Source organism: Aquila chrysaetos, chromosome 14 (assembly GCF_900496995.4).
Source record: "Aquila chrysaetos chrysaetos chromosome 14, bAquChr1.4, whole genome shotgun sequence".
NCBI classification, from domain to species: domain Eukaryota; kingdom Metazoa; phylum Chordata; class Aves; order Accipitriformes; family Accipitridae; genus Aquila; species Aquila chrysaetos.
The window spans coordinates 6,194,382-6,221,086 of NC_044017.1; the positions used below are offsets into that span (position 1 = coordinate 6,194,382).

Below are 26,705 nucleotides of genomic sequence, written 5' to 3' on the forward strand. Positions count from 1 at the left end.
TTTCTGGGCTGACCAATAGCCCGAGAGCGAGGGTACAGCACAGCCAGTAGGAGCAAGGCGGAGGCCGTGTGGGCGGGGCGTACGCTGAGGGGGCTGCGGCCGCCCTGAGGGCTCCTTGCCGCCCCGTTCTCCTCATGGCGGGCTGGCCCCTGCTGCCTGCCCTCCTCCTCGCCCTCCTGGGTGCCCAGCCGTGCTCCTGCCGCAGGGCTCCAGCCTCCTCCCAGTCCGTGACGGCCCGGCTGGCGGCGAAGTGGCCGGCGACCCCGCTGCTGCTGGAGGCGAGGTGCGTGCAGCCTCCTCCTCCTCCCCCTGCTGCCTTCCATGGCTGCCGCGGGGGGCCGTTCGGCCGGGGAGGGGGAAACCTCCCCTGGCTGTCTCTTGGGGGTCGGGGGTGCCTCGCTAAGGGGCAGGAGGAGGGAGGGGTCCCTTTCTTCTCTCCGCTGCGCCGGCGGAGAGGGAAGGTGAGCTGTCGGAAAGGGATGGCTGCGTTTCTCCCCTCTCTTCCCCTACGGGAGGGTGTGTCAAAGTGCTCCTTTGGTATGAGGCTTAACTGTTTTCTCCCTTTGTTAAACGTTATGGATAGTGCTGACAGGCTTTCTCAGGTTTTAAGCGTGCTATTTAAATTGTTTTGTATTTAACCTACTCGGACGTTTTGCAGGTTAGGTTGAGAAGCAATGGGCCAATCTACACCATCCCTACCTTCCACTGAGTAACAGTATCTCTTCATCTCACCCCAATTAGCTTACTTTCACTCATGAATAAAATAATTATGTGTAAAGGTATTAGTGAAGGTGTGAAGTTCTAGTAGCAAAACATGTCTTTTTTAAAAAGGTATTGTTAACTTGTAATCATAATTTCGAAATAGGAAGTTAAAATGTTTTCTAGTACTATGTGTTTGTGGCTCCCCTGCCAGTTTGGTTTAAAATCTTTGTTTTGTTTTTAAACTTATTTGCTGCTGTTTGGAGAACTCCCATGAAAGGGAGAATTGCAAGCTTTTGTAATCAAAGGAGTGGCAAACTTCCAAAGTAGCAATTAGAAAACAATACACTCATGCTAGCAAGTAGATCTTTTTGGCAGACATAAGGAGGAAAAAAAGCAGCTGATGTTCCCTTAAGAAAAAGCACAAAAGTAACAAGTGTTACCAGTAAATGGAAGAATGGTATTTGGAATAAAGCAAACCTTAACTTTTATGCTTTGTAAGGATTAGCCCATCTTTGAAAGTGTTTCAGAGATTGGGGACCTCCCCTGCATAGCAAAGTAGACATTGTCATCGATAACAGCCTGTAACTTAATTAAAAACTGTAACCTGACAGCGTGTGTGTTCTTATTTGTATATTTAGCCACTATTAAATAAAGTTTGTGTGCTGAATTGATTTTATTTATAACTGTATATTGGAATACCTGTGGAAAAATAAAGTGAAAAATTGCATTTCTTTCTGTATCAGAGAATAGTCTGTTTGCTTTGCAGCTCTGATTGTTGAATTCAGATTGGTAGTATTTTGTTTAAAATTTCTTTTAACCAAAATATACTACTGCTCAGTGTTCTGTGGTACAGAGAGGTTAGATGGTCATTGAATACTTAACGCTTTGATGTTGTTATTTTAAACAACTGAAGACTTTTACTGTGGTACATGTTTGGACAAAGTCAACCTATGGACAATTCATTTTTATTTTTAAACAGTGAATTTATTGCAGAAGATGGTAATGAGAAGTTTTGGCAGTTCTTGGAAACTGTACGAGAATTAACAGTTTATAAGCAAGGAGGTAAGTTAAACAGCATGCTAGTTTTAATATATTATCCTGCACTGTATTTAACTTTTAAACATCAAGTTAACACATTAACTAGTTCCAGTCAGGTAAAGCCTAACTCTTCCACTATTGCTTACTAGGTAGTTTTCTTTCAGAAGGTTATAGCATATTTTGCCCTGAGGGCTCTACCTGTAGAGGAGTTCTAAAAGCAAGGAAGACGAGATGGACTGAACTGCTGTTGCAATATGGTACAGAAATGTAAAGATTAAAGATACCTACCTTCTTATGTGACTCAGCAAGAGCTTATAGGATATTCAGACTTCATGTTTTGTGTAGGATGGATGTTTGTAGGGGAGAGAATCCCACAAATAACTAAAATGAGAATGCTAGCTAAAGGAAAAAATGAAAAGAATGACCAAAAAAGGTTTAATACTTGTAGATGGCATAGAGACTGTTTTCTAGCAGCAATACTGGTGTTTTAGAATAAATGTTTATCACTGTCAGAATAGGATTAAAAAAACCTTGCATGATTAGACAGAAGAATATTAAGTTGCTAGAAGTTTGGAGAGAAGAACAAAGCATAAAATCCAGCAACCAAAGCATGAAAGTGAGCCACCCCAGAAGATACCTTAAAGAGCGGTGTACCAGAAATGACCATGGTAATGAAAAATTTGGAAACCTACCAGGCTTTGCAATAGGTTGGTCAGTATTAGATCTACTTGGTAGGTCAGTAGATGAACGAGGTGAAAAAAGCTTCAAAAGAAGGTAAGGCTGTTTCATTTTGCTCTTTACTTCATAGTAGTACAGCAGTGTAGGCATAAGTGTGAGGACCTAACACTACCACTAGAAGAGACTTTAGGTAAATTGAATGTTACGTTAATAGTCAAAAGCTAAATTGTAGAAAAACTGTGTAAGAAACAGCAGTGAGATGACAGAAATGAATCCTTGTTATGTGAAAAATGCTGTATGTGGGAGGGAGAACTTGCGAAACAACGTGCTTCAACAATTGTGACTGACTGAATACAAGTCAAAAAGAGGTTGTGGTGTGTCTATGTGGATAGGTCAGTGACAATGTTATTTGAGTGCTCAGCAAGGCCCGAAGCAGCCAATAGACTTAAAAAATTACTAGGTAAATTGCAGGGACCTGCATGGTAAACAACATTTTGCTGCTTATGGTTCCATGCGCTTCTGTGTTGAGCGAAGCATGATGTTCTACTTTACTGTCTCCCTGTATTTTCATTTCTTTAGAAAGGATATAGCAGAAGATGTACAAAGAACTATGACTATACTTGTGGGATATCAACTAGAGAGATAAAAAAACCACAAAAAAATTACTGTGAGCTGATGAAAACTGTGGATTGTCTGAGGTCAGAAGTACAAACAAAACCAGAGAGAATCGCTGAGAACAGTAGGCCTGGGTGGTGAATGCTGCTCAGAGCTGTTCTGCATAAAGGCATGAGGACATGCAGAGTGGAAGTAGGTGCAGAATTTGACCTGTGGTCAGGTGCTAGTAGCATTTGTTCAGGCAAGTAGTGTTGACTAATGCTGTTTAAGGTCTTTGTCAACTTACAGTGGCATGGGTTACACCCTCCACAAGGTTGTGAATGACACAAAACTGGGAGAAGAAGTTGAGAAGCTGGAGGGTAGGGCTGCTACTGGAGGGGCCCTGGCAGGCTGGAGCGATAGGCAACAGAAACATTGGGAAGTTGAGCAAAGGCACTTTACAGGCTCCCACACATGGGCTGGAATGATCTCAGCAACAGTACAACCTGGGCACTGGCTGACTACAAAGTGTCTGTTTAGAAACAGACATGGGGATTCTGGTCAACAATGAGTTGCATTAAATTCTTATGCCTGAGAAGGCCAACTAAGTGCTAGGCTGCATCAGCAAGAGTGTAGCCAGCAGGTCAAGAAAAGTGATTATTCCACTGTATGTGGCACTTGTAGCACCTCTCGAGATCTGGGCTGAGGTTGGGGCTCCCTGTTAAAAGAAAGACGAGATACTGGAGCAAGTCTAGAAGAGGATTACAACAGTGGTTAGGGAATGGAGCAGACTTCTGAGGAAGGGCTGAGAGAACTGGGTTTTATTCAGCCTGAGAAAGGGAGGAGTAAGGATAAACCTTGTATCTTCAACTTCCTAATAGAAAGGCATAGAGAAGATGGAACCAGACCTTTCCTGAAGGTACACAGTAATATGAAAAAAAACCCCAATGGGCACAAGTTGAAACATGAAAGTTTTGGTTAGGTACTGGGGAAAATGTTTCAGCCATGGGGTTGGGTAAACACTGGAACAGGCTGCCCCAGTAGGCTGTGGAATCTCCATTCTTGGAGATACTCAAAAGTCTGCTGCACGAGGCCCTAAGCAGCCTAATACAGCATTGAAATTGGATCTCCTCTAAGAAAAAGTTTGGATGATGTGACCTCCAGAAGTCCCTTTTGACTTGATTTTTTTTTTTTTTTTTTTCCTCTATGAGTGGTTTAGATGTAGCTGGTATTGCCTTGAGACAAGACTGATGTATTAGATGATGTGTCAGGGTTTTTTATCAGCCATGTCTTGTTTGCTTGCTCGGACCAACTTTCCAAGCAACTTGAAGATTTAGTGACATTTATGATTAGTGACACAGCTGTCTGAAATTAGCTGTTAACTACATACTTTACCTGCTTCACCTGGATAAACTCTGTGTGATTGAGAATAAATAAATTACCAGTAGGATGATCTGCATGGCCTATCTTGCCAATGAAGTAGTAGATGCTTGTAGTGGGGAACCCTGAGAATGTACTAAAATATTACTTTAACTAAGCATATTAAGCAATTGATGTGTATATTTATCATTATGGCCAATGAACTCCTCTGTTTATAATGCAGGAAAATTTAACATTCTGGCAGGAAGTGGTTTTTCTAAAAGTCAATTCATGGTTGGGGTAGTATTATACAAGCAAACCAATGCTCTTTATGACAGGATGAGAAGGAAAGATTCAGTTTTAGAGGAAAAGAAAGTAGTTATTTAATCACAAAATTACATCAATATTGATTCTTCCAACTTAAGAGCATCTTGTTGCCGTTGACTGAAGTCAACATACTAAGTATGGAATAGAAATATTATGAGCATCATAGGTATCTAGCAATAGTTAAGCTACTTTCAGTAGGGAAGTCTGCATTAGACATCTGCAATAAAATGGTCAGCTGGAGTGAAGAATACTGATCCTGAAATACTGGAGTGGCACAGCTCCCAAGAGCTGTATAATAGTATACCTCTGAGGGGAAGTTGGTTCTCTGGATGGTGTGGAATGGGTTCTGTCTTAGCTGTTGGATGTCAAGATACATTGGTGTAGAGGGATGTTCATGATGCATTAAGGCTGAAGTTAAAATAACTGTTTGAGCAAATTAAAGGATCTGGCTTAAAAAGGTTTGGTTTGGGTGGTTGACTCTTCAGTTCTGCTCTGGATGATATCAAGAGTAAATAGGATGGATAACTGGGAAATAAAAGCATTGTTGTTTTTAAATAGAAACATTTTCATGGAAGATAAAGAATTACTAGATTTGAAGCTGAAAAACTGGGTTTGTAGGATAATGGGATGATAGATTTGTATCCCAACCTACTGTTGAGTATTTCAGAAGAGTTAGGAAGTATTAAAGCTAAAAGGCAATGTAAAAAAATAAAATATTGTGGCTTTTTTTTTTTTTTTTAATCATCCCTTGGATGATTTCTAATCTGTTGCTTATCAGTTCTCACCAGTTGTTGTATGGTGGTGTATTTGGTTGTTTTAACATTTTCTTTAACATGAACTTAAATCAATTTGGGCATCATTGAGATTATACACTATGAAAAACATCAAAAAGTTAATGATGGGATACACTCAATCAGAGCAAGGTCTTCAGGTAGCACGGACAACATTTTGTATGTCTACTTAATATGCAATGTACTTGCCACCAGGTTTGTGGAAGATTTGGAAGTGCAGATGAGGCTATTTTAGGCTGCATGTTTGTTATAAAGAAATCAAAGCTGCAAAAATTTCATATTAAAACCAGCACAGTTACAAAACACTGAAGATTGCATTTTAAACTTGCTGCTGCTTTTATATCTCAAAATACTAATTTAGGAACACAGAATGAAGGTAAGTAGCCAGTTCCCTGCCGACTAATTATAGCTTGAGTGTTTACTGTCTTCCCAAGTGGTTCAGTTTATCTATTGCATTTTCAGTAGCCTCTTAAATATATTTAAAAAAAAAACCCAAAAAACCCCACACAAACACATTAGTAGGGAAACTATTTCCCCTTTAAAAAAATTTCACAGTATATTACATATAAACAACAATCATGCACATTATTTGTTGTGATCAAGAAGACTACACATTATTCACAACTAAATTAGATAAGTATTTTTTATCTACGTTATCAACCTTAAGGATTCAAGAGGAATCAGTTTCACAAGCATGCACTTCTATAATAGTCATACAATAAAATAAAGTATTCCCTCTCTACTGGCATCCTGCTTGAATGTCATAGGGATTTCACTGGCCTGTGATTGCTTGAACTGCTGTTACCTGGGATCTCTAATTCCCTAGCTGATCTATAGATACAGATACACACATCTATGCAGTTGGAACACTCCCCATGCTCCCATCCCTCAAAATAATGATGCCAGCACCCGGTGCTCTTCTGACTAATCATGTCTCTTATGTTTACTCTCCCTACCTCCTGTGCCTCTGCTTTGAATTCTCCTGTGGGCCACCAGCATATATTCAGTTTAATTTTGTGCTGCGTGTGCATGGATCTGAGGAGCTGTGATATAGACCTTTACTTTCCTTTTGTGACTGTCCTGGTTGTCTCCTTTTAATTATTTTTAATCTACCTGTGATGTGAGATACTGCTGTAGATTGTGGGTAGTGAATGTCATTGTTTAAATATGAGTCTGCTAGGCTAGCTGTTCAGTTCTTGTAGTCAATCTAATCAATTTGGCTACAGGAGTTGAGAGCTACTTAGCTGACAAATTTAGGCATCTTTAGAGCGAGCTAAATAGCTTTTCAGGTTTTGTTGGCTGCTGGGCTACATCTCGTTCGGCTAGAGTGGAAGTTTACAGATATGTAGCTCGTACGCATGCGTTCAGATGTCTGAAATCTGGAGCTGTATCCTATTAATGTTGTCTCATTTATTTATTTTTAAATCAACTTTGTTAATGAATTTAGTGGTAATATGCTATCATGCAGCATTTATGACCGGAAACATCTGTCTTCATGGTTCCCTGTAACATCCTAAGAAATTTATTATGACTTCTACTCTTTAGCATAGAGTGCAGTGTTAAAATGTGACTGGAGGGCAAGTAGTTATCGAGTTTCAAGGAGCAAATGCTGTGTGAAACCATAGTTCTGTATGTAATAAACTTTAAAAAATGGTTTGGGGTTAGGTGGATTGTATAGCATTTGATGTGGATTAATTTATCTTGCTGAAGTTTAAAGTTGTAGTGTGAATGAAGCCAGCAGTGTTAATATAAATTGAAGTAGTAGGAGTGGATGCACGATTTGATAAATGTAACCTTGTCAATATGTTATACAATAATTTTTGAAGGCTCATGACAAATTATCCTTTTTTTTTTTTTACTTACTAAAATCATCACTATCTTAAACATCTTCCAGAGCAAAAATGTCAGCTCTTTTATATACAGCAGTGGAAGCACAGCTGGAATTTATAAGCCAAATAATTTAAAGACCTGTGGTAAAAGTATTTTATTGAGGCAGTATCTTTAGAATTGTGTAAGTCTTCATTGTGTTCAGTAGGATGTTATTTGGGGCTGAGTGGAAAGGTAGAAATTTCAGATCGAATTTTTATTTTGGTGGAGATAATTTGAAGAAAATTTGCAAGTATAGTTATTGGAAAGACATTTCAGTATGGAAGTATTTGTCACTTCCAGATTTGTTTACGTTCACTGCTTGGAATGTGTGAAGCCAAATTTATCTCATTTGAGTTCTGCCAGGGCTATGTGTAGGTTTAGAAAATGTAGAAGAGATTGAGTTTTTTGTCCATTGAATTTAAAGTTAGACAGTAACCAGAATATACAATTTACAGGACGGTAGCTTTCTGGAAATGCAGATCATGCCCTTTTGTAATCTTAAGATTTTATTTTCCGTTCTAGTGAAATACAGCAAACTCAGCCTTTTTAAATAATGAAGGAGGAAAAGGCAGAAAGGAGATCCTAGAGGCTTTGAGAATAAAAGAAGGTTAGGGGTTGTAAAGACAAAAGTGAGAGGATAGGAGGTGCTTAGTTACGAAAATTGTATACGGAACTGCTGGGAGCAGTTGATGGGTATTTCCAAAGCTATGGCCTGCAGGGCTATTGTATGTGGTCTAATGTTTTGCTGGAACCTAGGCCATAGCTAGAAGGGTTCCTCCCTGCAACTCAGTTTCTCTTTGCTGCAAATTTTCACCTTTGTAGGAGAATATTTGAATTACACTTGAAAAAGATTTTGAATCACTGCAGTTTCCAGATAGTATCTATCAATGTAAGTAAAATATATGCTGACTACATAGATTTTGGGGGCGGGAGGGGGGCCATCACTTAGCAATTCTGGACTGCTTCATGTGTGTTTGAGCTGTTCCTCCTGTGGAAGAGCAATCTCTGGGACAGGGATGGTGTGCAATGCTTGGTATGGTCACAGCTTTGGTTTTCTGACTCTTATTTGTTTGTGTTCAGGAATATCATATAGTACAGTGTGTACAGCCTGATTTAAAATTTTGGTGAGCATTATTCCTTAAACAGATACAGGTCTTTTTCACAACTTGGTAAAACAGTATTACAACCCCTTTCTAATTAGGCTTCTTTACCTCACAGTCCAAGGACAGCATGAGAATATTCACTTGAACATGTCTCTAGAAGAAGAAATGAAGGTTAATTATTTCCAACCAATGTTCTTTATTATCATTTCTGTCATTCCCAGACACCATCCACCTTCCGTCTTACTTGGAGTCCTAATGTTGGCCTTGAGAAGGCGAGATACGCAGGGAGGAGGGAAGCCAATTCACATGTATCCATTCTCATACTCTTGTTTATCATGTATCTTTAAGGAAGAAATAGGATATGTAAGATACATGTAAGGATATGTAGCCCGAAGAATGTCACCTTTAGAAGATTTTTATTTATTTAAGTTGCATGGTTGGAGTGTTCCAAGACTAAATGTGAGGAAATTGTTTGTAAAATAATGCTGGTTGAAAGTAAGTAGCCTTCAAAATTTGCATTAAAAGACTAGCATAAGTTTGGCAAATAGAAATGAATGAATAAGCTCTATTCAAGACTTTCTGTATGGGTCTGCAGAGAGACACTGTCTTGAGTAGATTTTTATATTGCTGAAAATGATTGAGATGTTATCTAGTGCTGTTGCGCTCACTTTTGTTGTATTTATGTTGCATTAGGCCTTTAGAATTGGCAGTAAAGGAAACAATTATCAGTGGACACTATTCAAGGCTTTTGAACTGCCAAGCAGTGCTAATGTAATATTTGCCTATTATGTAGCACAGGTAGATATGCCATATCATTTATGGCTAAATACTAAAAGTTTGTTTGTTTGTTTTTTCTTCAACAGATTCAGAGCATTCCTATTACAATTTAATCTTGAAGAAAGCAGGACAATTTTTATCCAATTTGCAAATCAATCTGTTGAAGTTTGCACTTTCCATACGGGCATATTCTCCAACTGTTCAGATGTTTCAGCAGGTGACTATATTATCCGATATATTTGGTACATGATTTTATGTGCTATTTTGGCTGCCAAGTAAAAAATGTTCATCATTACTGTTCAGTAAAATATATGGCAACATTATTTGGAATCAAACATGATCCATTTATAAAGGTGATGCTTTATAAACTGATTATATTGACAGGAACAAATATTCATGTTTAATTGTATGGATAGCATTATTTTCAGGGTAGAATTTTTTGAATTGGTCATTTTTAAAACTCAGGTTGTGGGGGTTTTTTGCATTGTTTTAAATAATCCTATGGGAATTCAGACATTCTCAAAGTAGGAAATTTCCTGTAGCTTCAAGTCATTTATATTTGTTATTTAGTGGACTTCTCATCTCTCATTGTTTTAGTATTTGAAAAGTTGAAAGCTAGAATAGTCAGATGCCTGCTTTGTTAATGAAAAAGTGGGAGGACATAAATTCACTGTTCCTCTAGCCTAAAACTGCTTCTCCTCCTTTTAGCAATGCCACCTTCAAAATAAAGTGAAAAATCCATGTTTCTGAAAGGTAATAAGCTGTAATAAAGTTAGGGTTTTTTGCAAGTGTTCTCTGGAGGAATATTGTCATGTCAGATTCATATCTTTTCATTTTTATCTTTCAGCTTGTGAATCCAGAGTCATTGACATGCAGTCATATGATTCCCACTTTACATGGCAAAAGCTGAATAGAGTTCAGCCCTCCCCACCCCCCAAAAGGGAGGCAGGGGGGAAGTGGGAACAAGAGAGAACCAAAAATTGACGTTTATTGGTTAGCAGTCAAATCTTTGTACATTAACATGATTGCTGATAGCAACTAAAATTAAAAATATCTCAGAGTACAGGCTGTGATTTCAGCTTGTGGGGGAGATTTGTCAGCCCTGTATTTACAGAACATAAATGGACTTGCATTTTCTGGAGTATGACTGCATTTGATAGACTACATCTCACAAAGCTTATAAGGTCTTAATCTTCTAATAATTTCCATTACTTTTTTCACATGTACCCAATTTTGAATGGGCTTAATTAGAAACACAAGTCAATGGCAGCTGTTAAGTTATTTTAATCAAAGGGATGTGAGTTTAAGTTGAAGTGCAATCAAAGCATTCTAGTTGAGTATAATTGTTGAAATATTAGATTGCCGCTGATGAACCTCCACCAGAAGGCTGCAGTGCATTTGTGGTTATCCATGAGAAGCACACCTGTAAGACTAATGAAATAAAAAAGCTGCTGAAGAAGGCTACTAAGAGGTAAATGTAACGATCTGTTTTAAGAGGAAAAATAGATTACTAAAGAGGAAAATGTATTATTGGATATATACTTGTACTATTTTGAAATGTTATGTTCTACTTACTTGATAATGCCAAGCCCATAAATTCCTGTTTACTGGATATTTAAAGACATTTCAATTTAAAGTATACATAATTTTAAAAGAGTTACATTCAGTTTTGAAATATTTTAAACACTTACTGCTATGAGAATTCATCAATTATGAATCAAAGTAGGGTTTTAAAATAAAATAATAGAGCTTTGCTCCTCTAACAACATGGATAATTTTGTATTTTTTCCCTTTTTTGGTATAGAATAGTCAAGTTTAAGTTACAATGTACTTTCTATACCAACTTACCATGTAATGTGTCCGAGACAGTACTTCTGCTGACAGACCTTTCTACATAGTCAGTGCTGCTGCATTTGAGGTTTTCTGGATTGTAAGGGCTTGGCATAGGAGTGGAAGAGGAGTCTACCTCAGCTGGCATAACCTTTCCTTACCTTGCGCTAGGCTTCGCACCTATCAAACCTTTCTGCAGGCTTTTTCCTGTGGAAACTAGCATCAATCCAGAATGAATTTGGGCCGTGAAATAAAATATATAGAACCTATCAAACTAACAAATAATAACAAAATAATGAAAGCAAAATGTTTAATCTCTATAAAAAAAGAATTCAGTTGTATTTTTTCAAGACCTGTATGTAACATTTTTTTGTTTTGTTTTGTTTTTTCCTGCAATGGTCAAGGACACTGTAATGTACATTAGTGTCCATACCCTCAACCACTTCATGGAGATAAGTAGAGGTGAAAGATGATTTAGTAGGGCATATTTCTTGGATTTTGCTTTCTATCAAATATAAATTGGGAAAAAAACTATGAATTTGTCTTTTAGGGGATGGTTGCTTCTGAAAACAATTTTGTGTTCTACATGTGTAATTTATGGTATTTTCTAAGTCCAGTGATACAATTACAACCTACTAAATCATTGTCTTTTACTTATTCAATAGCTAGGGTTTTTGCAAAAACACTTCACTGTCTAGTTTGCAGTGTCCCATTTTTAACTATTACATTCTGCCTAACAAATGTCTCTTACTTTCTTACATAAATTATTTGTACTATATTTTGGCTTTTAAAATTATGTTGAATTCTTCTGGTCATATATTAAGCATCATGAGACCTTAACATTTTATCACAATGTCTGAATATACTCTTCTAAAGCAGTTAACTGTATTCAGCACATTGTCCTTTCTGGAGATACTATCCCCAAATTTACAATTTTTCTGGAAAATCACAATACCAAATAATAGAATCCTGAAGTATTCAGAATTGAAAGTGTTCGACTTCTAGAAATCATTGAGAACTCAAAACAAAACTGAAGTTCTTTATATTAAATTGTTCTTGTGTTTTGGATAGTTTTGTGTGCACCAGTCACATTACAACCTTCAGAGCTGCAGGGACAAGATTTTGATAAATTTCCTCTCCTTCTCCCCACCCCAAAAGTAGTTGCGTCACTCAAATATTTAGAGTTCCTGGAGCTAGACTTTGAGAAAAACATGTTCACCTTCAGGTAATTTTTTCCACTGTTATTTCCAGTTGTACTCTGGGTAGCAGATGCTTTTCATTTGTGTTGGAGCTTTTTAGCCTAGGTCATATAGATAGGGGTGTGCTCCTGTTCTTTCTTTTCTATATGATGAACAACTGATATAAGGGACAGTGTGCCATCTCACTGTTGGTTCCTCTAAACCAGTCATTCTTCTTCTCTGTGTCTTTTATGAAAAGAGATCTTTTTGTTTTATTGATTCCTTTTTTATTTCAAACTATTTTCCTTTGTTTTATTTTCTTTTTCTGTCTTCTGTCTGTCATGACTCTTCCACTTGAGCCAGGCCAACTTAAGCTAGGCTTTCAGTTGTGCCCTAAGTTCTCCATATTGGATGAGGACACTAGAAACGTTCCATTTTTAGGGATGATAGCTGCAAATCTCACTGCAAGAGAAAGAAGAGGCTGCAGCATTATTTTGTGCAGATCCATGAGCTCAACCTGAGATCCAGAAAGTCTCAGGCACTTTGGACTCAGAAGAGCCTAAATAGTCTGCATGTCATGATCAAGGTTTTGCTTCATCCTTCATGCAGCAGCTACTGTGATTTGGTCCGTTGCCATTTCAGCCATGTTGCAATGGACTGCATGGCTCTAATTGGAAGTATTTTGTGTGGAGGTGCAATGGCCTGCTCAAGGGCTCTGGATGTGTCAAAGAATCTTCAGTGGTTAAATGGTTGGGATTGCTTATCTTGCTAACTGTCCAAAACACAACACTAAGATTTCTGGGGCTGTTGCTGCCAAGAGCAGAAGCACTGATGGGAGTCACATTTTGCTCAAAACAATCTGTGCCTTAGAAGGTTTGTCAGTACACGTCTGCTGTCTTCTGTCTGTCACATTCCTTCTGTGTCCCGTCTTGGCAACTATCTAGGCAAGCATACAGTTGCCTGTACTACCCTAGTGACTGGTTAGTGAGTGGAGTGCTGAACTCCACATCCATGTATATTTTTTATCTTTTTTTGTCTGCCCAACTGCTGTTGCTTCCCTTTAAGGCAGCCTTCTCAAGAAAATCTCTTATGGCAGGAAATTAATTAGCTTTCAGCTGTAAGAGTAAGAGAATCAAGTCTTTCTCACTACTATTCAGTGCCAAAGAGGAATAGAGAACAGAGGCTTATCTTGGATTTACAGGGGCTGAATGCTTTAATTCTCCAATCCAAGGTCATTATGGTAGCACTATGCAGTGTTATTTCACTGCAGCACTTAATTTTTTAGTGAAGCATGTCATTATAGTGTAAAACGCTTCCTTTGAGACTGTCAGTGTTCAAGAAAGTCATGGCAGCTCTTGGTACCCACCTTTTGAGAACAACAGTCATTCTGCTATACCTAGGTGACTAGTTAAGAAAAGAGAAGCTCCCTTGATTTAGGTTTTCAACTCTCTGTAAGTGACTGTGGCCATTCTTGTCTCTCTGGATATGAGAAGGAAGTTGCGCAAGTCACATCCCATATGTATGCTTTTACTGGGGCAAATCTGGATCTGTTCTTGAACAGAGCTTACTCATTCAAGAGTTGTTTCAGACTCCCTGATGACCCCTTGTCTGCCTTGTCTTGTGATGACAGTGGGAAAGCTTGCCTGATATTTGTGACACATGGCTGCATGCACCCAAGTAAGTTCTTAAACCAGGCCCCTCCTTTTGTCACTGCCGTATAAATGTTGTTACACCTTTCCATTGTTCACCTGTTCATTGAAAAGTACGACTTTTCAATGAGCATCTACTACACACATTTCTGTAGTGTGTGTTGGATTAGAGTTCTGAACTTGTCTTGGAGAGGTTTGGAGGGAGTTTACTGGTCTTTCAAGTGTCACTCTGCAAAGGCAACTTTGAAAAAGAAGTGTACTCATCAATAATTAGCACCTGGTGTATATTACTGAGTCATATCCTCTGTTACTTTTCCATCTTTCCCAGGTTTTATTCAAAAGATGTTTGCAGTTACCTAAGAAATCATTTCAGGTATAGAAAGTCTAACTTTTCTAGTCATGGCTTTCAACGAGGAGGGTAGGTAGGCAGTCAAAATTTGCAAAATTAGCTAAATTAACAGAGCTTGATGGTGTTAAAGAAGTATAACCCCAGTTAGTTTCCATGTGTGTTAGCAGCTTTCTCAAACTTCACTGCATATCCTTCTGCTACTGTTACTGATTGCTCTGTACATTTCTAATAGATGTAATGCATCATTTAAATTAAAAGCTTCAAGCTGTAACTGTTACACAAAATCTCAGTGCTATGCTTTTCATTTGCTCTGTGTTGTGATTTGATAAAATATATTAAAATTATTTATAGTTGGTTCTGATTTTTCTAAGACTTTAATTTGCAAATTTGGTGTTCTAAGTTCATTTGTGAGCAATCATGATTATTTTGTGATGATTTTAACGTGGCTTGTATACTTTTAGCATATAAGCCCATGCTAGTTTTTTCAATTATGAAGTAGAAAAACTGCCACTGTTTCAATTTCTTTTCTGAATATATAATATCACAATTATTTGTTTTTAAAACCAGACCCAGGCCATATCTTTTTAAGGGAGATCATAAATTCCCAACTCTCAAAGAGGATGGCCCAGTGGTTGTTCTTTACGCAGAAATGGGTACGAAAGACTTTGTCAAATTCCACAAGATTTTATCTGAGAAGGCGCAAAGGGAGGAAATTGTTTATGTTCTCCGACATTATGTTCAGGTATGCAATTCAAATTAACATTGATTCAGTAAACTGTTAGTATTCTGTCTTTTATTTTGCTTGCTTTTTGACAAAACACATTTTCTACATTTATTTTTGCATTTGCCTAAATCATGTACAATATATATTTTAATTTTAAAACTTTCTAGGTGAAGTGATTCACCTCATACAAACTTGGAAGCTGGGAAAGCATGATAATATTATCTAATCCTGCATGCAAGCACTGTTTGCATCACTGATCTTGAAATATCTTTTTGGTTATATGTCTGGTTTTTGTAAGTTGTATGAAGGTCTTGGGTGAATTTTGGTGCAGCAGACTGAACATATTAGTAACAAGAATTAGAAAAATGGGAAGTAGAATAGAAAATCAAGTTGAAAAATAATTAATTATACTTATAATTTTATATATTCTCAGTATAATCTCATTGTACTACATTGAACTCCTTGTTCATTGTACTACAGCATCATGGGCTATCACAGTCAACATCATTGACCAGTTTTTTGATGCCTGCATTCCACAATGTCAGTATTTTAAACATAATGTTTCTGAATGCTCTTCTTAACTTACACTTCTCCCTGGAAACAAAACAAGACAAATACCAGTATGTGGAATTACATTGTCCCCAGTTCTGGCTATTGGAAGGTTTTTGTAATTTATATTCAAAGTACAGCTCTTAAATATTGTGGCTAATACAAGAATAATCTGATGGAGTGAGAGGTTGCTGTGATTTATGTAGGCTGGGCATTTCACGGAAATGAGATCCATAGTTTACATATGACTTCTGAGTTGTTTGCTCACAGTAACGAAATAGAGAATTTCAGGAAACCAGTCTTAAATTCTAAGTTGCGTGGGATGTAGTTTTTACTGAACTTTATATCCTTTTATGCACTTTTGTTTCAATTAAATACCTACAGGCTCCTTGCTCAGACAGGCTTATGCACCATGGTCCCCCCAAATGCATGTTGTCTTCCTTCCTGCACTTTTTCTGTCTTCAGACTGCTCTTCCCTTTTCTTCCTTCCTCACAACCTTCATTTTTATTCTTTGGTTCCCACTGAAACAGGTTCTCCCTCCTTTTTTACATTAAATGCCAGAAGAGGGAGCATTGAGAGCAGAAGAGGTACAGCCTGTGCTGTCAATTTTCTTTTTTGCCAGTGTCACCGACACTGCTTAGAGAGTGCAGTGCTCTCTCCGCATTGAGACTTGCGTACGACCAACAGAGAAAAGCCCCAGCCCTGCTGGGTTTTCAGTTGTGGGCTGGAGGAGTCTCAGTACAGAGTGATTCTTAGACATTGCAAGCTAAAGCTGACAGGTTTTCAAGAAATTGCTGCTGTGTGTGTGCAAATTGCATTTTGGAAAGGGGATTTTCATACATTTTGGGCAAATTAGGGCACATTTTCAGAAATAAGTATGCTTTGAGTAATTACACTATTGAATGTCAAACTTCCACTCCAAAGTTAGAAATAGTTGTTTGTTTTTAGTAAGTGGCCATCTGTTTTTAGTAGTGATACTTTAATACATTTTCTTAATCCTCCTTGCAGAAAGTGATTAAGTCTTCTGTCAAAACTTTTTTAAAGAATCAGGCAGAAATAGAGATTTTCCTCCTAACATGCTGAAAGTGTGGCAAGATGAATAACAGTTTAAAATGTGAATTGTAAGGCATCGATAATTGTTTAGGGTGCTACCAGCTCTGCCTGTTCTCGTCCTTCTTCCAATATTATGTAAAGAGACTACAATTTTGACACAGCGTTTTTGTGGTCTGCGGGAGATAAAGGAAGTTCTTACTTTCTGTTACACATCTTCTCAATGGACTGTCAATATGGCTTACATGACTCTTGCAATTTGTTTAGTGTATCATGTTGTACTTTGAATCATAAATTGAAAGATGAATTTAAATTACGACTGTCATAACATTTTAAAGTTCAGTATTAGATATTGTTAATCTCTTATAAATACATTTTTTAAGGGTTTGTTTTTTGGTTTTTTTTTTTGTTCTGTTAAAATAATATCATCAAACAGAAACCAAGTTCCAGAAAAATGTATTTATCCGGATATGGTGTAGAACTTGCAATAAAGAGCACAGAATATAAAGCAGTAGATGACACACAGGTTAAAGGTATGTGGGTTTTTTTATTTATTTATGATATCTCATTGGAGATACTATTGAAATATGTTATAATCTTCAGTTATAAAGTCAGTAGTGTTTTGAAGGTTATACTTCTTTTTACAGGAGGAAGTCTCAGGCATTAGGAACTAAGACATCAAAATATATGCGAGCATTTGTAAACAGCTGTGCTTAGGATATATTTCATTACCTAACCTCTAACTGTTGTTTTCTGTGGCTCTTCAAAATGTAACCCATCCTTCTTCCTTTCAATAAGTACAAGATTTTCACCTTTGTTCTTCAATTACTTTGTTTGTTGGCATCTGTAATATGCTAATTATTACAGTATCTACACATTAGTGGTTCAGGGGTGAGGGGTTTTTTTCTGAATTTATGTGGAAATACTTTCACAATCTTCTGTGGGAAAGATGTGCCACATCATGGAGTTCGGTACCAGTGTGTGTTACTACATGTTGAAATGAGACATTTACCACAGAAAGTGGTAGCTATAGCATTCTGACACAGAGAAATTACTTTGGGTGGACATTTACAAGATATAAAGATAGTTAGTTAACTCTGGTAAGGCTAAGGTTTAATAGCCTTTGAGTCACATCAAAAAAAGTTTAGTTTTTTTCCCTTTAATCTCTCACATCAAGTGCTAGCTGGAGATTCAAGAGCTCGAAAGTCATCATGCTTTTCAAGCATATATTTGGTAGTAGTTGGCTGAAAAGAGTTATACCTTACCACTTAAACTGAGAAATGGCTATTTTGGGAAGTAAACTACTTAACCATGTAATTTCATTTATATAAAAAATGTAACCGTTGGTTGAATTATATTTAAAAATTAATTTGAACGTTGCTAAGTTCTGTAAAGTGATTCATTCTGATGACAAAATACAAATGCATAAATCTAATTGAAATTACATCTGGGAATGACAACTTTCTGATTGTATGTTTCTGTTAACCATTTTATAATTCATAAGAACATAATGCATGAGTAACTTTCTTGGTTTATATTGTCTACATGTGCTATGTGTTCAGGGGCAAATGAGACAAAAGAAGAGGAAGATGATGATGAGGAAAGTGATGTCCAAGGATTTCTCTTTGGCAAGTTAAAGTGAGTTGATATAAGTTATAATTAAACTCCTGCATTTGTTTCTGGAACCTGAACAAAAATAAAAGATTTTTTATAGAAGAAGTGAGATTTATGTTGGAAATTACTTTATTTGCCACTGATGAAAATTCTGATGAATTTTTTTTTGTATGTCTTGTGAATGTAAAGATGCAACCGTTCATTCTGTTCATTTCGATTTATTGCTTTTAGTTTTCTAATTCTCTTAGAATGTATACAGTAAACTGATTTTAAGGTAAAAAAATTCCCTCTGGGCAACAGTCACAAAAACTTAGAACACCATGTTTTCATGTTTGTATCTACAGTAAATTGTTGCTGCTACTTCTGTTTTCAGATAATTAGAATGAAAATGCTGGTTTTCAAAATGCAAGTAGTAGCACAACAAATGCAAACCGATGTGTTGTAGCTACATAAGGTGTTTTTAAGATGGATAGTCATTAATTTCTTAGAGTTAAGGAGTGATATTTCTTGAAATATATGCTTATTATAGATGTCTTCTTATTTCGGAGTTTGTGAATTTGTGTTCTGTTCTAGCAGGACCTCTTTTGTGTCCAAGCTACAATCTGTTAGATGAAATTGGATGCTACCCTATCAAGGGCTTCTTCCAGTCCTCTGTTGATGGGTTCATTTTATGGTTGCAGTCATCAAAAGTGCTTCCCTTTTCCTGTAACAGATCCATGCAGTGAATCATAAATCCTGGGTTTTTTTCCTCAACAAGGAGCTCAAGAGTGTGGGTCTTCTCTAGTGTCATTCTCTCTCCTACTATTTAAAGAAAAAGTAAACTTGTTTGTAGATATTCTCACCAAGCTGTAAGTCTTCTCAGAGTTCAGAGCTGCTAATGCTGTCTCAATTCTTGAGAGCCCATCCCCTTTCTGCCTTCTTTAAAGTAAACACATTGCGATGGAAGTGCACCCAGATCTGCAGACTTCCTTGTTTCACCTGTGTGTTAGAGACCTTCCACAGCAGGTAATATCAAATGCTTATGTCATATCTTTATCTGAGCTTTTTTTTCTTCTTGGATTGTGCTAGGTTTAGCTATACTTAGGTTCTTGATGTTGCACTGTGACTAATTTGTGAAGCTGTCAGATAATTATTCAGACTCTTTGACACTGTTTCTGGACTCATATTTTTCTTCTCCTTTTCGTAGTGGACATGAAAGAGATGTTTCAGTAATCTGTAAATAGTCCCTCAGTTATAGCCATGTGAAAGGTTATACTTTTCTCAGCTCTGAAATAGTTATGAATGTAAGCAGAAGACATAAAATCTTAGAAATAAAACTATTTGATTGTGCAGATTAACATAATTCAATTCCACATCATGTTACATATCCAGAGAAGGGTAGATTTTTTTTCAGTTGGCTTTATGTGTGTTTGATTTTGTGCCTCCACTGACCATAGGGTAAGTGGACAAGAGAAATGAGGGACCAAGCATCAATAATAGATCTTGGTTGTGGCTTGTGGCTAGGTCTTATTTGTCAGTTGTCTTTCTTTCACAGAAGAATTGAAGGTCTGAACAGAAAAAAAAAAAAATCATCAAGGTAAATTTGAAAAAAAGGGCAGAAAAGTGAGTAATTTAAGAGCTTAAAACTAGTTAAGAGGGATTTCTAAGACTATGAACTATGTTTGTCATTTTTAGGTCTATATTACAAGTAAGAAAAAAAGGAATTTTCTGTCTTTGCTTCCCTTTTCAGCTGAGTATGCTTTCTTTGAGGAACCTGGACTGTATTTTAATTCCAGAACAACAGTGCTATTTTTCCTTTTCTATAAAGAGCAACAGTTAATATCATCCAGCAGCTAAAAAATGAGGAGGAAGGATTCCTTGTGAAACTTCTTAATATCTAAAATAAAATATGAAATATTACAGAACTTAGTCTTAATGCTTTAGATGTCTGGTTTTTAGCTACTTTTTGCTTCTTATTCAATACTTCTAGTAGAAGAATCTTTAGAAATCTAATGGACATTGTTTGACCTTTCAGGGTGTCTTGTAGGCTGAAGTCTTTGCTGTCAAAACTTCTTTGCCCAATTATGTTCTCAAAAAAAATAGGCAAGCTTTTGGGTACCATGCTCTTCTTCAGGTCTGACTAGTGATTTGTGTGCTCAGTAGCTTGATTTTGTCAGTGATGTTAATTTATAAAAGATGTTCTCAACATTGTCTTGCCTATATCTTTTGTAGGTAATACAACAAACTCTGTGTACAGTTACAGTTAATCTATAGTACAGTTAGTATACAGTTAGGTATACATTACGCTATAGTGAACTAACTATACAGTTTCCTGTATTTTGTGTTAATATTATTTAATCTTTGAGTTCATTTATTGCATCAACATTTATGTGACAGGGTTTAAGACAGATCACTACAAACCAATTTAACTCCTCCTTGGAATTAACTTGGTTTTAGTCTTTAGAAATCACCTCTTCTCACCCCAAATCATTTTTGTTTTAAGAATGAATTAAAATTTTAATTCTTGCTTGTTACCCTAAAGGTACAGTATTAGTTACGAGCAATAGTGTGGATAAAAGCAGACATTGATGGATGTAATTGATTTTGCCTTTTTTAAAAAAAATGTTTTATTGCAGACAGATGCATCCTGAACTGAAAAATAATCTGAAAGAGTTTAAAAAACATCTAATTGAAACTACTAACAACATGGAACCGCTGAAGGTTTGGGAGCTACAGGGTATGTATTGCATTTTTCAGAATTAACACAGTATTCTGTTCAATTTTCCTTTGTTATGTCGATGTATCAACATTATGATAAAAGCTTCTTTTAAAAAGAGATAAATGGTTTCATAAAAAGGCAGTATTATATCAACTATTTAAAAAGAATGTCTTAGTATCTTGTCCTATTATTATATGCTAGAAATTAAAGGAGCATTGAAGTCATGAGATGGGGAATCATAACTGGCTTTACTGATTTTAAAGACAGAAGTCATATTGCCTGCTTTTCTGCCTGATGTGTTACCTCAGATCTTAATTTAGTTTTAGATTTTTTTTGAGAGGTCAGGCAAAAAATATCATTTTTCCATGACTGTTGAGTTGGGACAAAATACAGGTTAAGACAGTTTGTTTTCTTTAATTTATAAATTCTAATTTTTATTAGAGTTCACATTGATACATTTTTTTAATATAACATCAAATGGAAGAACATGCTTTTAAAAGCTTTCCTGTAGAAAAGGAGAATATGTAGAAACTGTTTTCTAAACAGCTTCTATGCTGATAACCTGCAGGACATTCTGTAGCTTGAATGGAATTATAAATCACTCTAAAATAGGTCCTAAAATGTCATGGCACTTAAGTTTAGGGAACTAAATTTTGCCTGTTACATTCTTCAGTTTCAGAGGACAACCTGATCAAAACTGATTTGCCTTTATACTAGTGCAATGAAGGGAGACTGAGCAATCATCTGAACTTCAGGTTTTTTTTGAGACCCTGACTGTTACGGAGCTTGCTAGCAGTATCCAGTCTGAAACTAGCTATTTGAGATAATTGTAGTTCACTTGCAGTCTTTTATCAATGAACTCCCCTTCAGCTGCAGGATTTATCTTGGCCCAAAATTTAAAAAAATTAAAAAACATTGCATTTCAGTTCTCCTGAGAAATCTACTGTGCAAATAAAAAGAAAGTTCTCTTTTTGTGTATTTAATTTTTTTTTTTTACATGATTGAATACTGCTTTGTTGATGTTCAAGCAGAAGCAGCTGTGAAACTCTGATTCCGTTAGTGTCTACCTCCAAAAGCCAGTACAAGATCTCTATTTAGCGGTGGTCTTTTCTGCGGTGTCATGGCTATAAAAATAAAAAATTAAATTGGTGCTGCTCCCCAAGGAACCAGTTCATACAGTGTTGACAGTAGTTAAGCGTTGGGATGCTGTTTGTTCAGTGCCAGGAAGACTGGTACTGGCTTGTGATAAGAACATTCAGGGCCTTTTCAGCCAGGGGGTCTTCAGCCCCCTCTTTGTATGGTGCTGTTGTTTTGATACTCTTACTCCTGACATGACTTGGTGCTTTCTCTAGCTCATTCTTAATGACTAATTATAGTGGCTGAGTTAATGGCTCAGCAACTCTCTGATTTCCTTTAATTAGCTTCCAAGTAAAAATTTAACGAATTTAAGCAAAACTCCTTCAGCTATAGGGCATGCTTCTATTTATAAATGACCCTAAACACCAATCAAGAGTTGTCTTTAAAGAGCCTTTATGTTTTAGGTAAGTAATTAGGTTTACTATTCATAGTGCAAAATGATGCACAGAGTACCAATGTGGTATTCCCTTTAACTTGTTCTTTTATCTGTGTAAACAGCCTCTTGATCTCTAGTGCTTTGTTAACTTTCAAAGCATACGTTGAGATCTGCTTTAAGCTCAGGATCTTTTCCCCAAGGTGCCCTACGCTGTTTTCTCAGTTGTGTTAGGGTGCTGCAAGGAGAGGTCTGTAAGTGACCAGAGATAACCAAGAAGGTAAAAAGACATGTCAGTTTGCCTCGGTGGGATTTGAATATTCGTACTCTAGGTGTTCAGCATAAAATGGAAATGATTAACAATTTTTGAAGGATTTTAAGTGTATGTCTTAAGTGCACAGGAGGTGAGTCATCACTATCTGTAGTAACAGCAGCAATTGGGTATTGCTTCACCTGATCACAGCTTATATGGCTGTTGAAAGGCATCTGAAATGTTTGGTTTTTTTTTTTAAACAGTGTTCTGTATACTTTTTGTTAGAAGTATTAATATTCCACCTCTGACTCACCTTTTTTTTCAGCATTTTTTTTTTGTTAATTCATAGTTGCTTCAAAAAGATGGTGCAAAGTTCTACTAGGCAGCATCCTCTATGACTTTCTGCCCAGCACTTTGTAGTACATGTGGCATCATCTTTCCTCAAACTGAATAACCCGAGGCCTTCAGTTTCTGCTCAAATATCTTAACTAGCAGATTATGAGGAAAAAGCTTCATTGCCCTGAGGTGGCTAGGCAGACTGTATCCAAAGTACATGGAAGCACCTAGTATATTATTGCCTTACCCTATTGGTACCAAAATTGGATTTTCCTCAGTCTCATGTGCCAAGATTTGTCACACCCAAGTTAGGCACCAGAGAAAGCTAACTGAATTCCATTGTTGTTTTTCCAGTGGATAGGCAAAAGAATTATAAACTATCCTGATATATGAAAATTTACTTAATTCTGAGAAAAAGCAAAGAGAGAAAAATGAGATCCCTTTAAAAATTGTTCTGGACACTTAGGAGAACTGAAATTTGACAGTAGATTGGCCTTTCTTTAATGAGTCTCCGTTTTCTCTTCCTGTGAAATCACTGCTGCTCTTGAAAATTGTACACCTCACATGCTCAATACAGCCTTCTACTTTGAATATATCTGTTCTCTGAAAATCTTGTGAAGTCCTGGAGCTGGAAAGATCTTATTCTTTACTGCAGTTATAGGTGTCTGTGTGTTGGTGTGTATCTAGGTTTAAGCATGATACCCTTGTGATACTGGCATAACACTGTGTGATGAATTGTTTGTTTTTTTCAGTGTGTTTTCATAAACTTAGAAATTACGTGTACAATGTGTATGCTCAAGACGGCCAAGCAGAATTCTGTAGGAAAGCCTGAATTTGGTATTTCCAACTTTTAAGTGCCTGTCTTTTAGACCTTAATAATGTTACTTCATAATCTTTTACAATGTATAATTGAAACATTAAAAATGTTAATCGTGAGACTGTGTATATGGAACAGTTTTCTGATTGTAGGCAGTATTGATTGAGAGTGATATTTCCAGTGATTTTTTTTTTTTTTTTTCCCCAGATCTTAGTTTTCAAGCAGCTGCTCAAATTATGTCTACCCCTGTTTATGATGCCTTAAAGGTAATGAAAGACATAGCACAGAACTTCCCAATAAGAGCCAGGTATGATACTTAAGCTTGTTCTTCAAATACTGTTTTTATGTTCGCATTTGAATTTAATGACAGTAATACAGATTTATAGCCAAATCCTGCAGTCAGATATTCATGTTTTACAGCTTGCTAGATGGATTCCAGGCAATTTCATTGAGTAGAAAATAACTCCTGGGAGAGCTCATGATCGGTCTCTTAAATGCTTCCTGTCTGATGCAGGAGATGCTATGAAGGCATCCTAATCCTTCAGGCACTTATGGTTGAATGCCTAGTCCTTCCGGCTTTTACTGGAATGATATTTTCCCAGGTGGAAAAATCTCTTGAATTAATAGCAGATCTACTTACAGTAGGAACAGGCAAAATTCTATTAATAAATTTCGCAAGGGATCCACACACATTAGTTCTAAGCACAACATTGCTGACAAGATCGGGCCCTGGCTACTGTATGCTAGTGTTCTTACTGGGGAAGATCTGTCTCTCATAACAGATTACTTAATAAAAGATCAAGATAAATATTAAATAAATGAATAACATTTTCCTCTGTACTAATACTAAAAATTGCTCTTCCTGTAAGCCAATTGTATTGTAATTGAGAAATGCTTTTCTTTAATAAGTTCTTCATGCAATCCTATCAGCAATATTTTCTTGAATTACTGAATTAAATATGATGCCAAATAGGATTCTTAACTCAGTGTGCTTTCACATTTTACAACTCTTTGTTTAATTATCATAGTGTTTCATTGTCATCTCTGATTTTCTGTTAGATAAAAACTACACTGTAATGGAAAAACTACCTTTGTAACATCTTGTTTCAAAAAAGAAAAATAACTTTAAAAATGCCTGAAACATACCTTACTATTTCATGATAATTATAAGTTTACACTTAAATTAGCAATCAGAAAATGCAGCTTTCCATTAGAAAGTAGTAGAAATGTACATAATGTTGAACTGCAAGGCTAGCTTTGTTCTTTAAAGGACAGGAAAAAGTCGGTTTGAAGTATGCCAGGTGACATTTAAATCATTGCTTTAAAAAGTCATTAAATTGTTATATCCCACTCCGACTCCCGCTGTTTATTTGTGGCATTGGAGCACAATTTACCTACTCTTCAAATGTTTTATTTTTATGGGTAAAAGTATAAGAAGACTTTAGAATTATTAAAAGGGGAATTGCAGTTCCTGTCCTCTATGATTTATTCTAATACACTAACCTAGCATGTTATTTTTGACATGAGAGATTACAAATATTTAAATAATTTAAAGTTAGTAGGTCTGCATTGACAACAAACTTAAATCAAAGGGGCATTGTGTAAAAACAGTGCACAAAATATATTTCCTTAATAATCTAACCATGCTTAACCTGCTGAGTCAAAAATACTGGTTTGGAAAAAAAAGCCCTAGAATAAACTGGAAATGAAAAGATATTGCTTAATCACTGTAGATGGATAACTGATCATTGTAATAGTAGTATTTTAAAATTGTTTAAATTTCATACAGTTTAGATATGAAAACAACCATTTTTTAATTATGCAACCTTTGGTTTGAAAAGGCTGTATAAAAATTTTAGAACTATAGTTATGACAATAAAAATTAAATATTGTATGTTCCTTAAAAATGGAGGGGTTCCTTAGACCATAAAAAATGAGTATACCATTCCTCTGGAAGTTTCTTTCACTTTCTAGTTTATAACCTACATTTTTCTGTCTCAGTATTTCCAGTTGAAAAGGTTAGTCTGAGGTAGATTTTACAAAATGTCATCAGATGTAGACAGTGTAACAACTGATGTATGTCACGGCGACATTTTGATAATTCATTTGATAGGGTATTTTTCAGTTTGTTTTGTTGTATACGTGTCATAATTATCTGTTATTTAAAATGTAATAATAAGGATTATAATACTCTGTTTCTTCCTATTCATTTATTATTCATGAATGTTAACATTATGAACATGTCAAAAGTTTCCTTTTTTCCCCCGATATGCAGTACTACATAGCTACATGTTCTTCCAGGTAAGAATAAAGATGCATAAAATTGTATGGTAGGAAATATTACAACCTTAAGGTCGTACAAGAACATTGCTACATCATGTAGAATGATAAATAGTATCCACTTACTTTCAGACAGTAAAGTGTTTCTCTTTAGTGAGTCCTTAGCACTTAATATTAGAAAAACATGCACAAAACTTGGTGAAGCTCTGAACAAATTGAACAAATGACTGAACTCAGAATGAACAGATGTCTTTCACAGGTACTTTTATACCTGTTACCTCAAATTTCTAGGGTGTCTTTCTCAAGGATCGACCATCACACTTTGTCTTTAAAATCTTGCTAGAATCCTGCATCAACTGCCACGCGCAGACAAGGAGCTAGTTAATGGTTCTTTAGTGTATTGCTTGCTTGTTACCAAAAATGCTATCAGTAAAGCTTGCCTTTTGCTGATAAGTATTTCACTTCCTTGCTAACATTGTGCCAGCTTCGTCTTCTCCTTCTGCCTTTTTATTATTTTCACATTCATTTTTTATGTTTCTGGCTTACTACTCTGAGCTATTTGGAAAGATTTAGGTGGTTGTTCTTATCTGTGCAGTTTTTATCACCTATGTATGCAGAATGAAGCATTG

General features: G+C 36.3%; 1 protein-coding gene across 2 annotated transcripts in view; it reads left to right on the forward strand.

Moving 5' to 3' along the window:
• Positions 1-82: 82 nt before the first annotated feature.
• Positions 83-26,705, forward strand: part of UGGT2 (UDP-glucose glycoprotein glucosyltransferase 2) — a 91,222-nt gene continuing 64,599 nt past the window's right edge. For both annotated transcript variants that reach the window (XM_030036294.2, XM_030036295.2), the window contains exons 1-9: positions 83-283; positions 1,682-1,764; positions 9,325-9,455; positions 10,597-10,709; positions 14,812-14,986; positions 17,005-17,101; positions 18,131-18,206; positions 20,798-20,898; positions 24,004-24,103. In XM_030036294.2, coding sequence (XP_029892154.1) covers positions 135-283; positions 1,682-1,764; positions 9,325-9,455; positions 10,597-10,709; positions 14,812-14,986; positions 17,005-17,101; positions 18,131-18,206; positions 20,798-20,898; positions 24,004-24,103 — 1,025 coding nt within the window. In that variant the 5' untranslated portion in view covers positions 83-134. The remainder of the gene's footprint in view (positions 284-1,681; positions 1,765-9,324; positions 9,456-10,596; positions 10,710-14,811; positions 14,987-17,004; positions 17,102-18,130; positions 18,207-20,797; positions 20,899-24,003; positions 24,104-26,705) is intronic.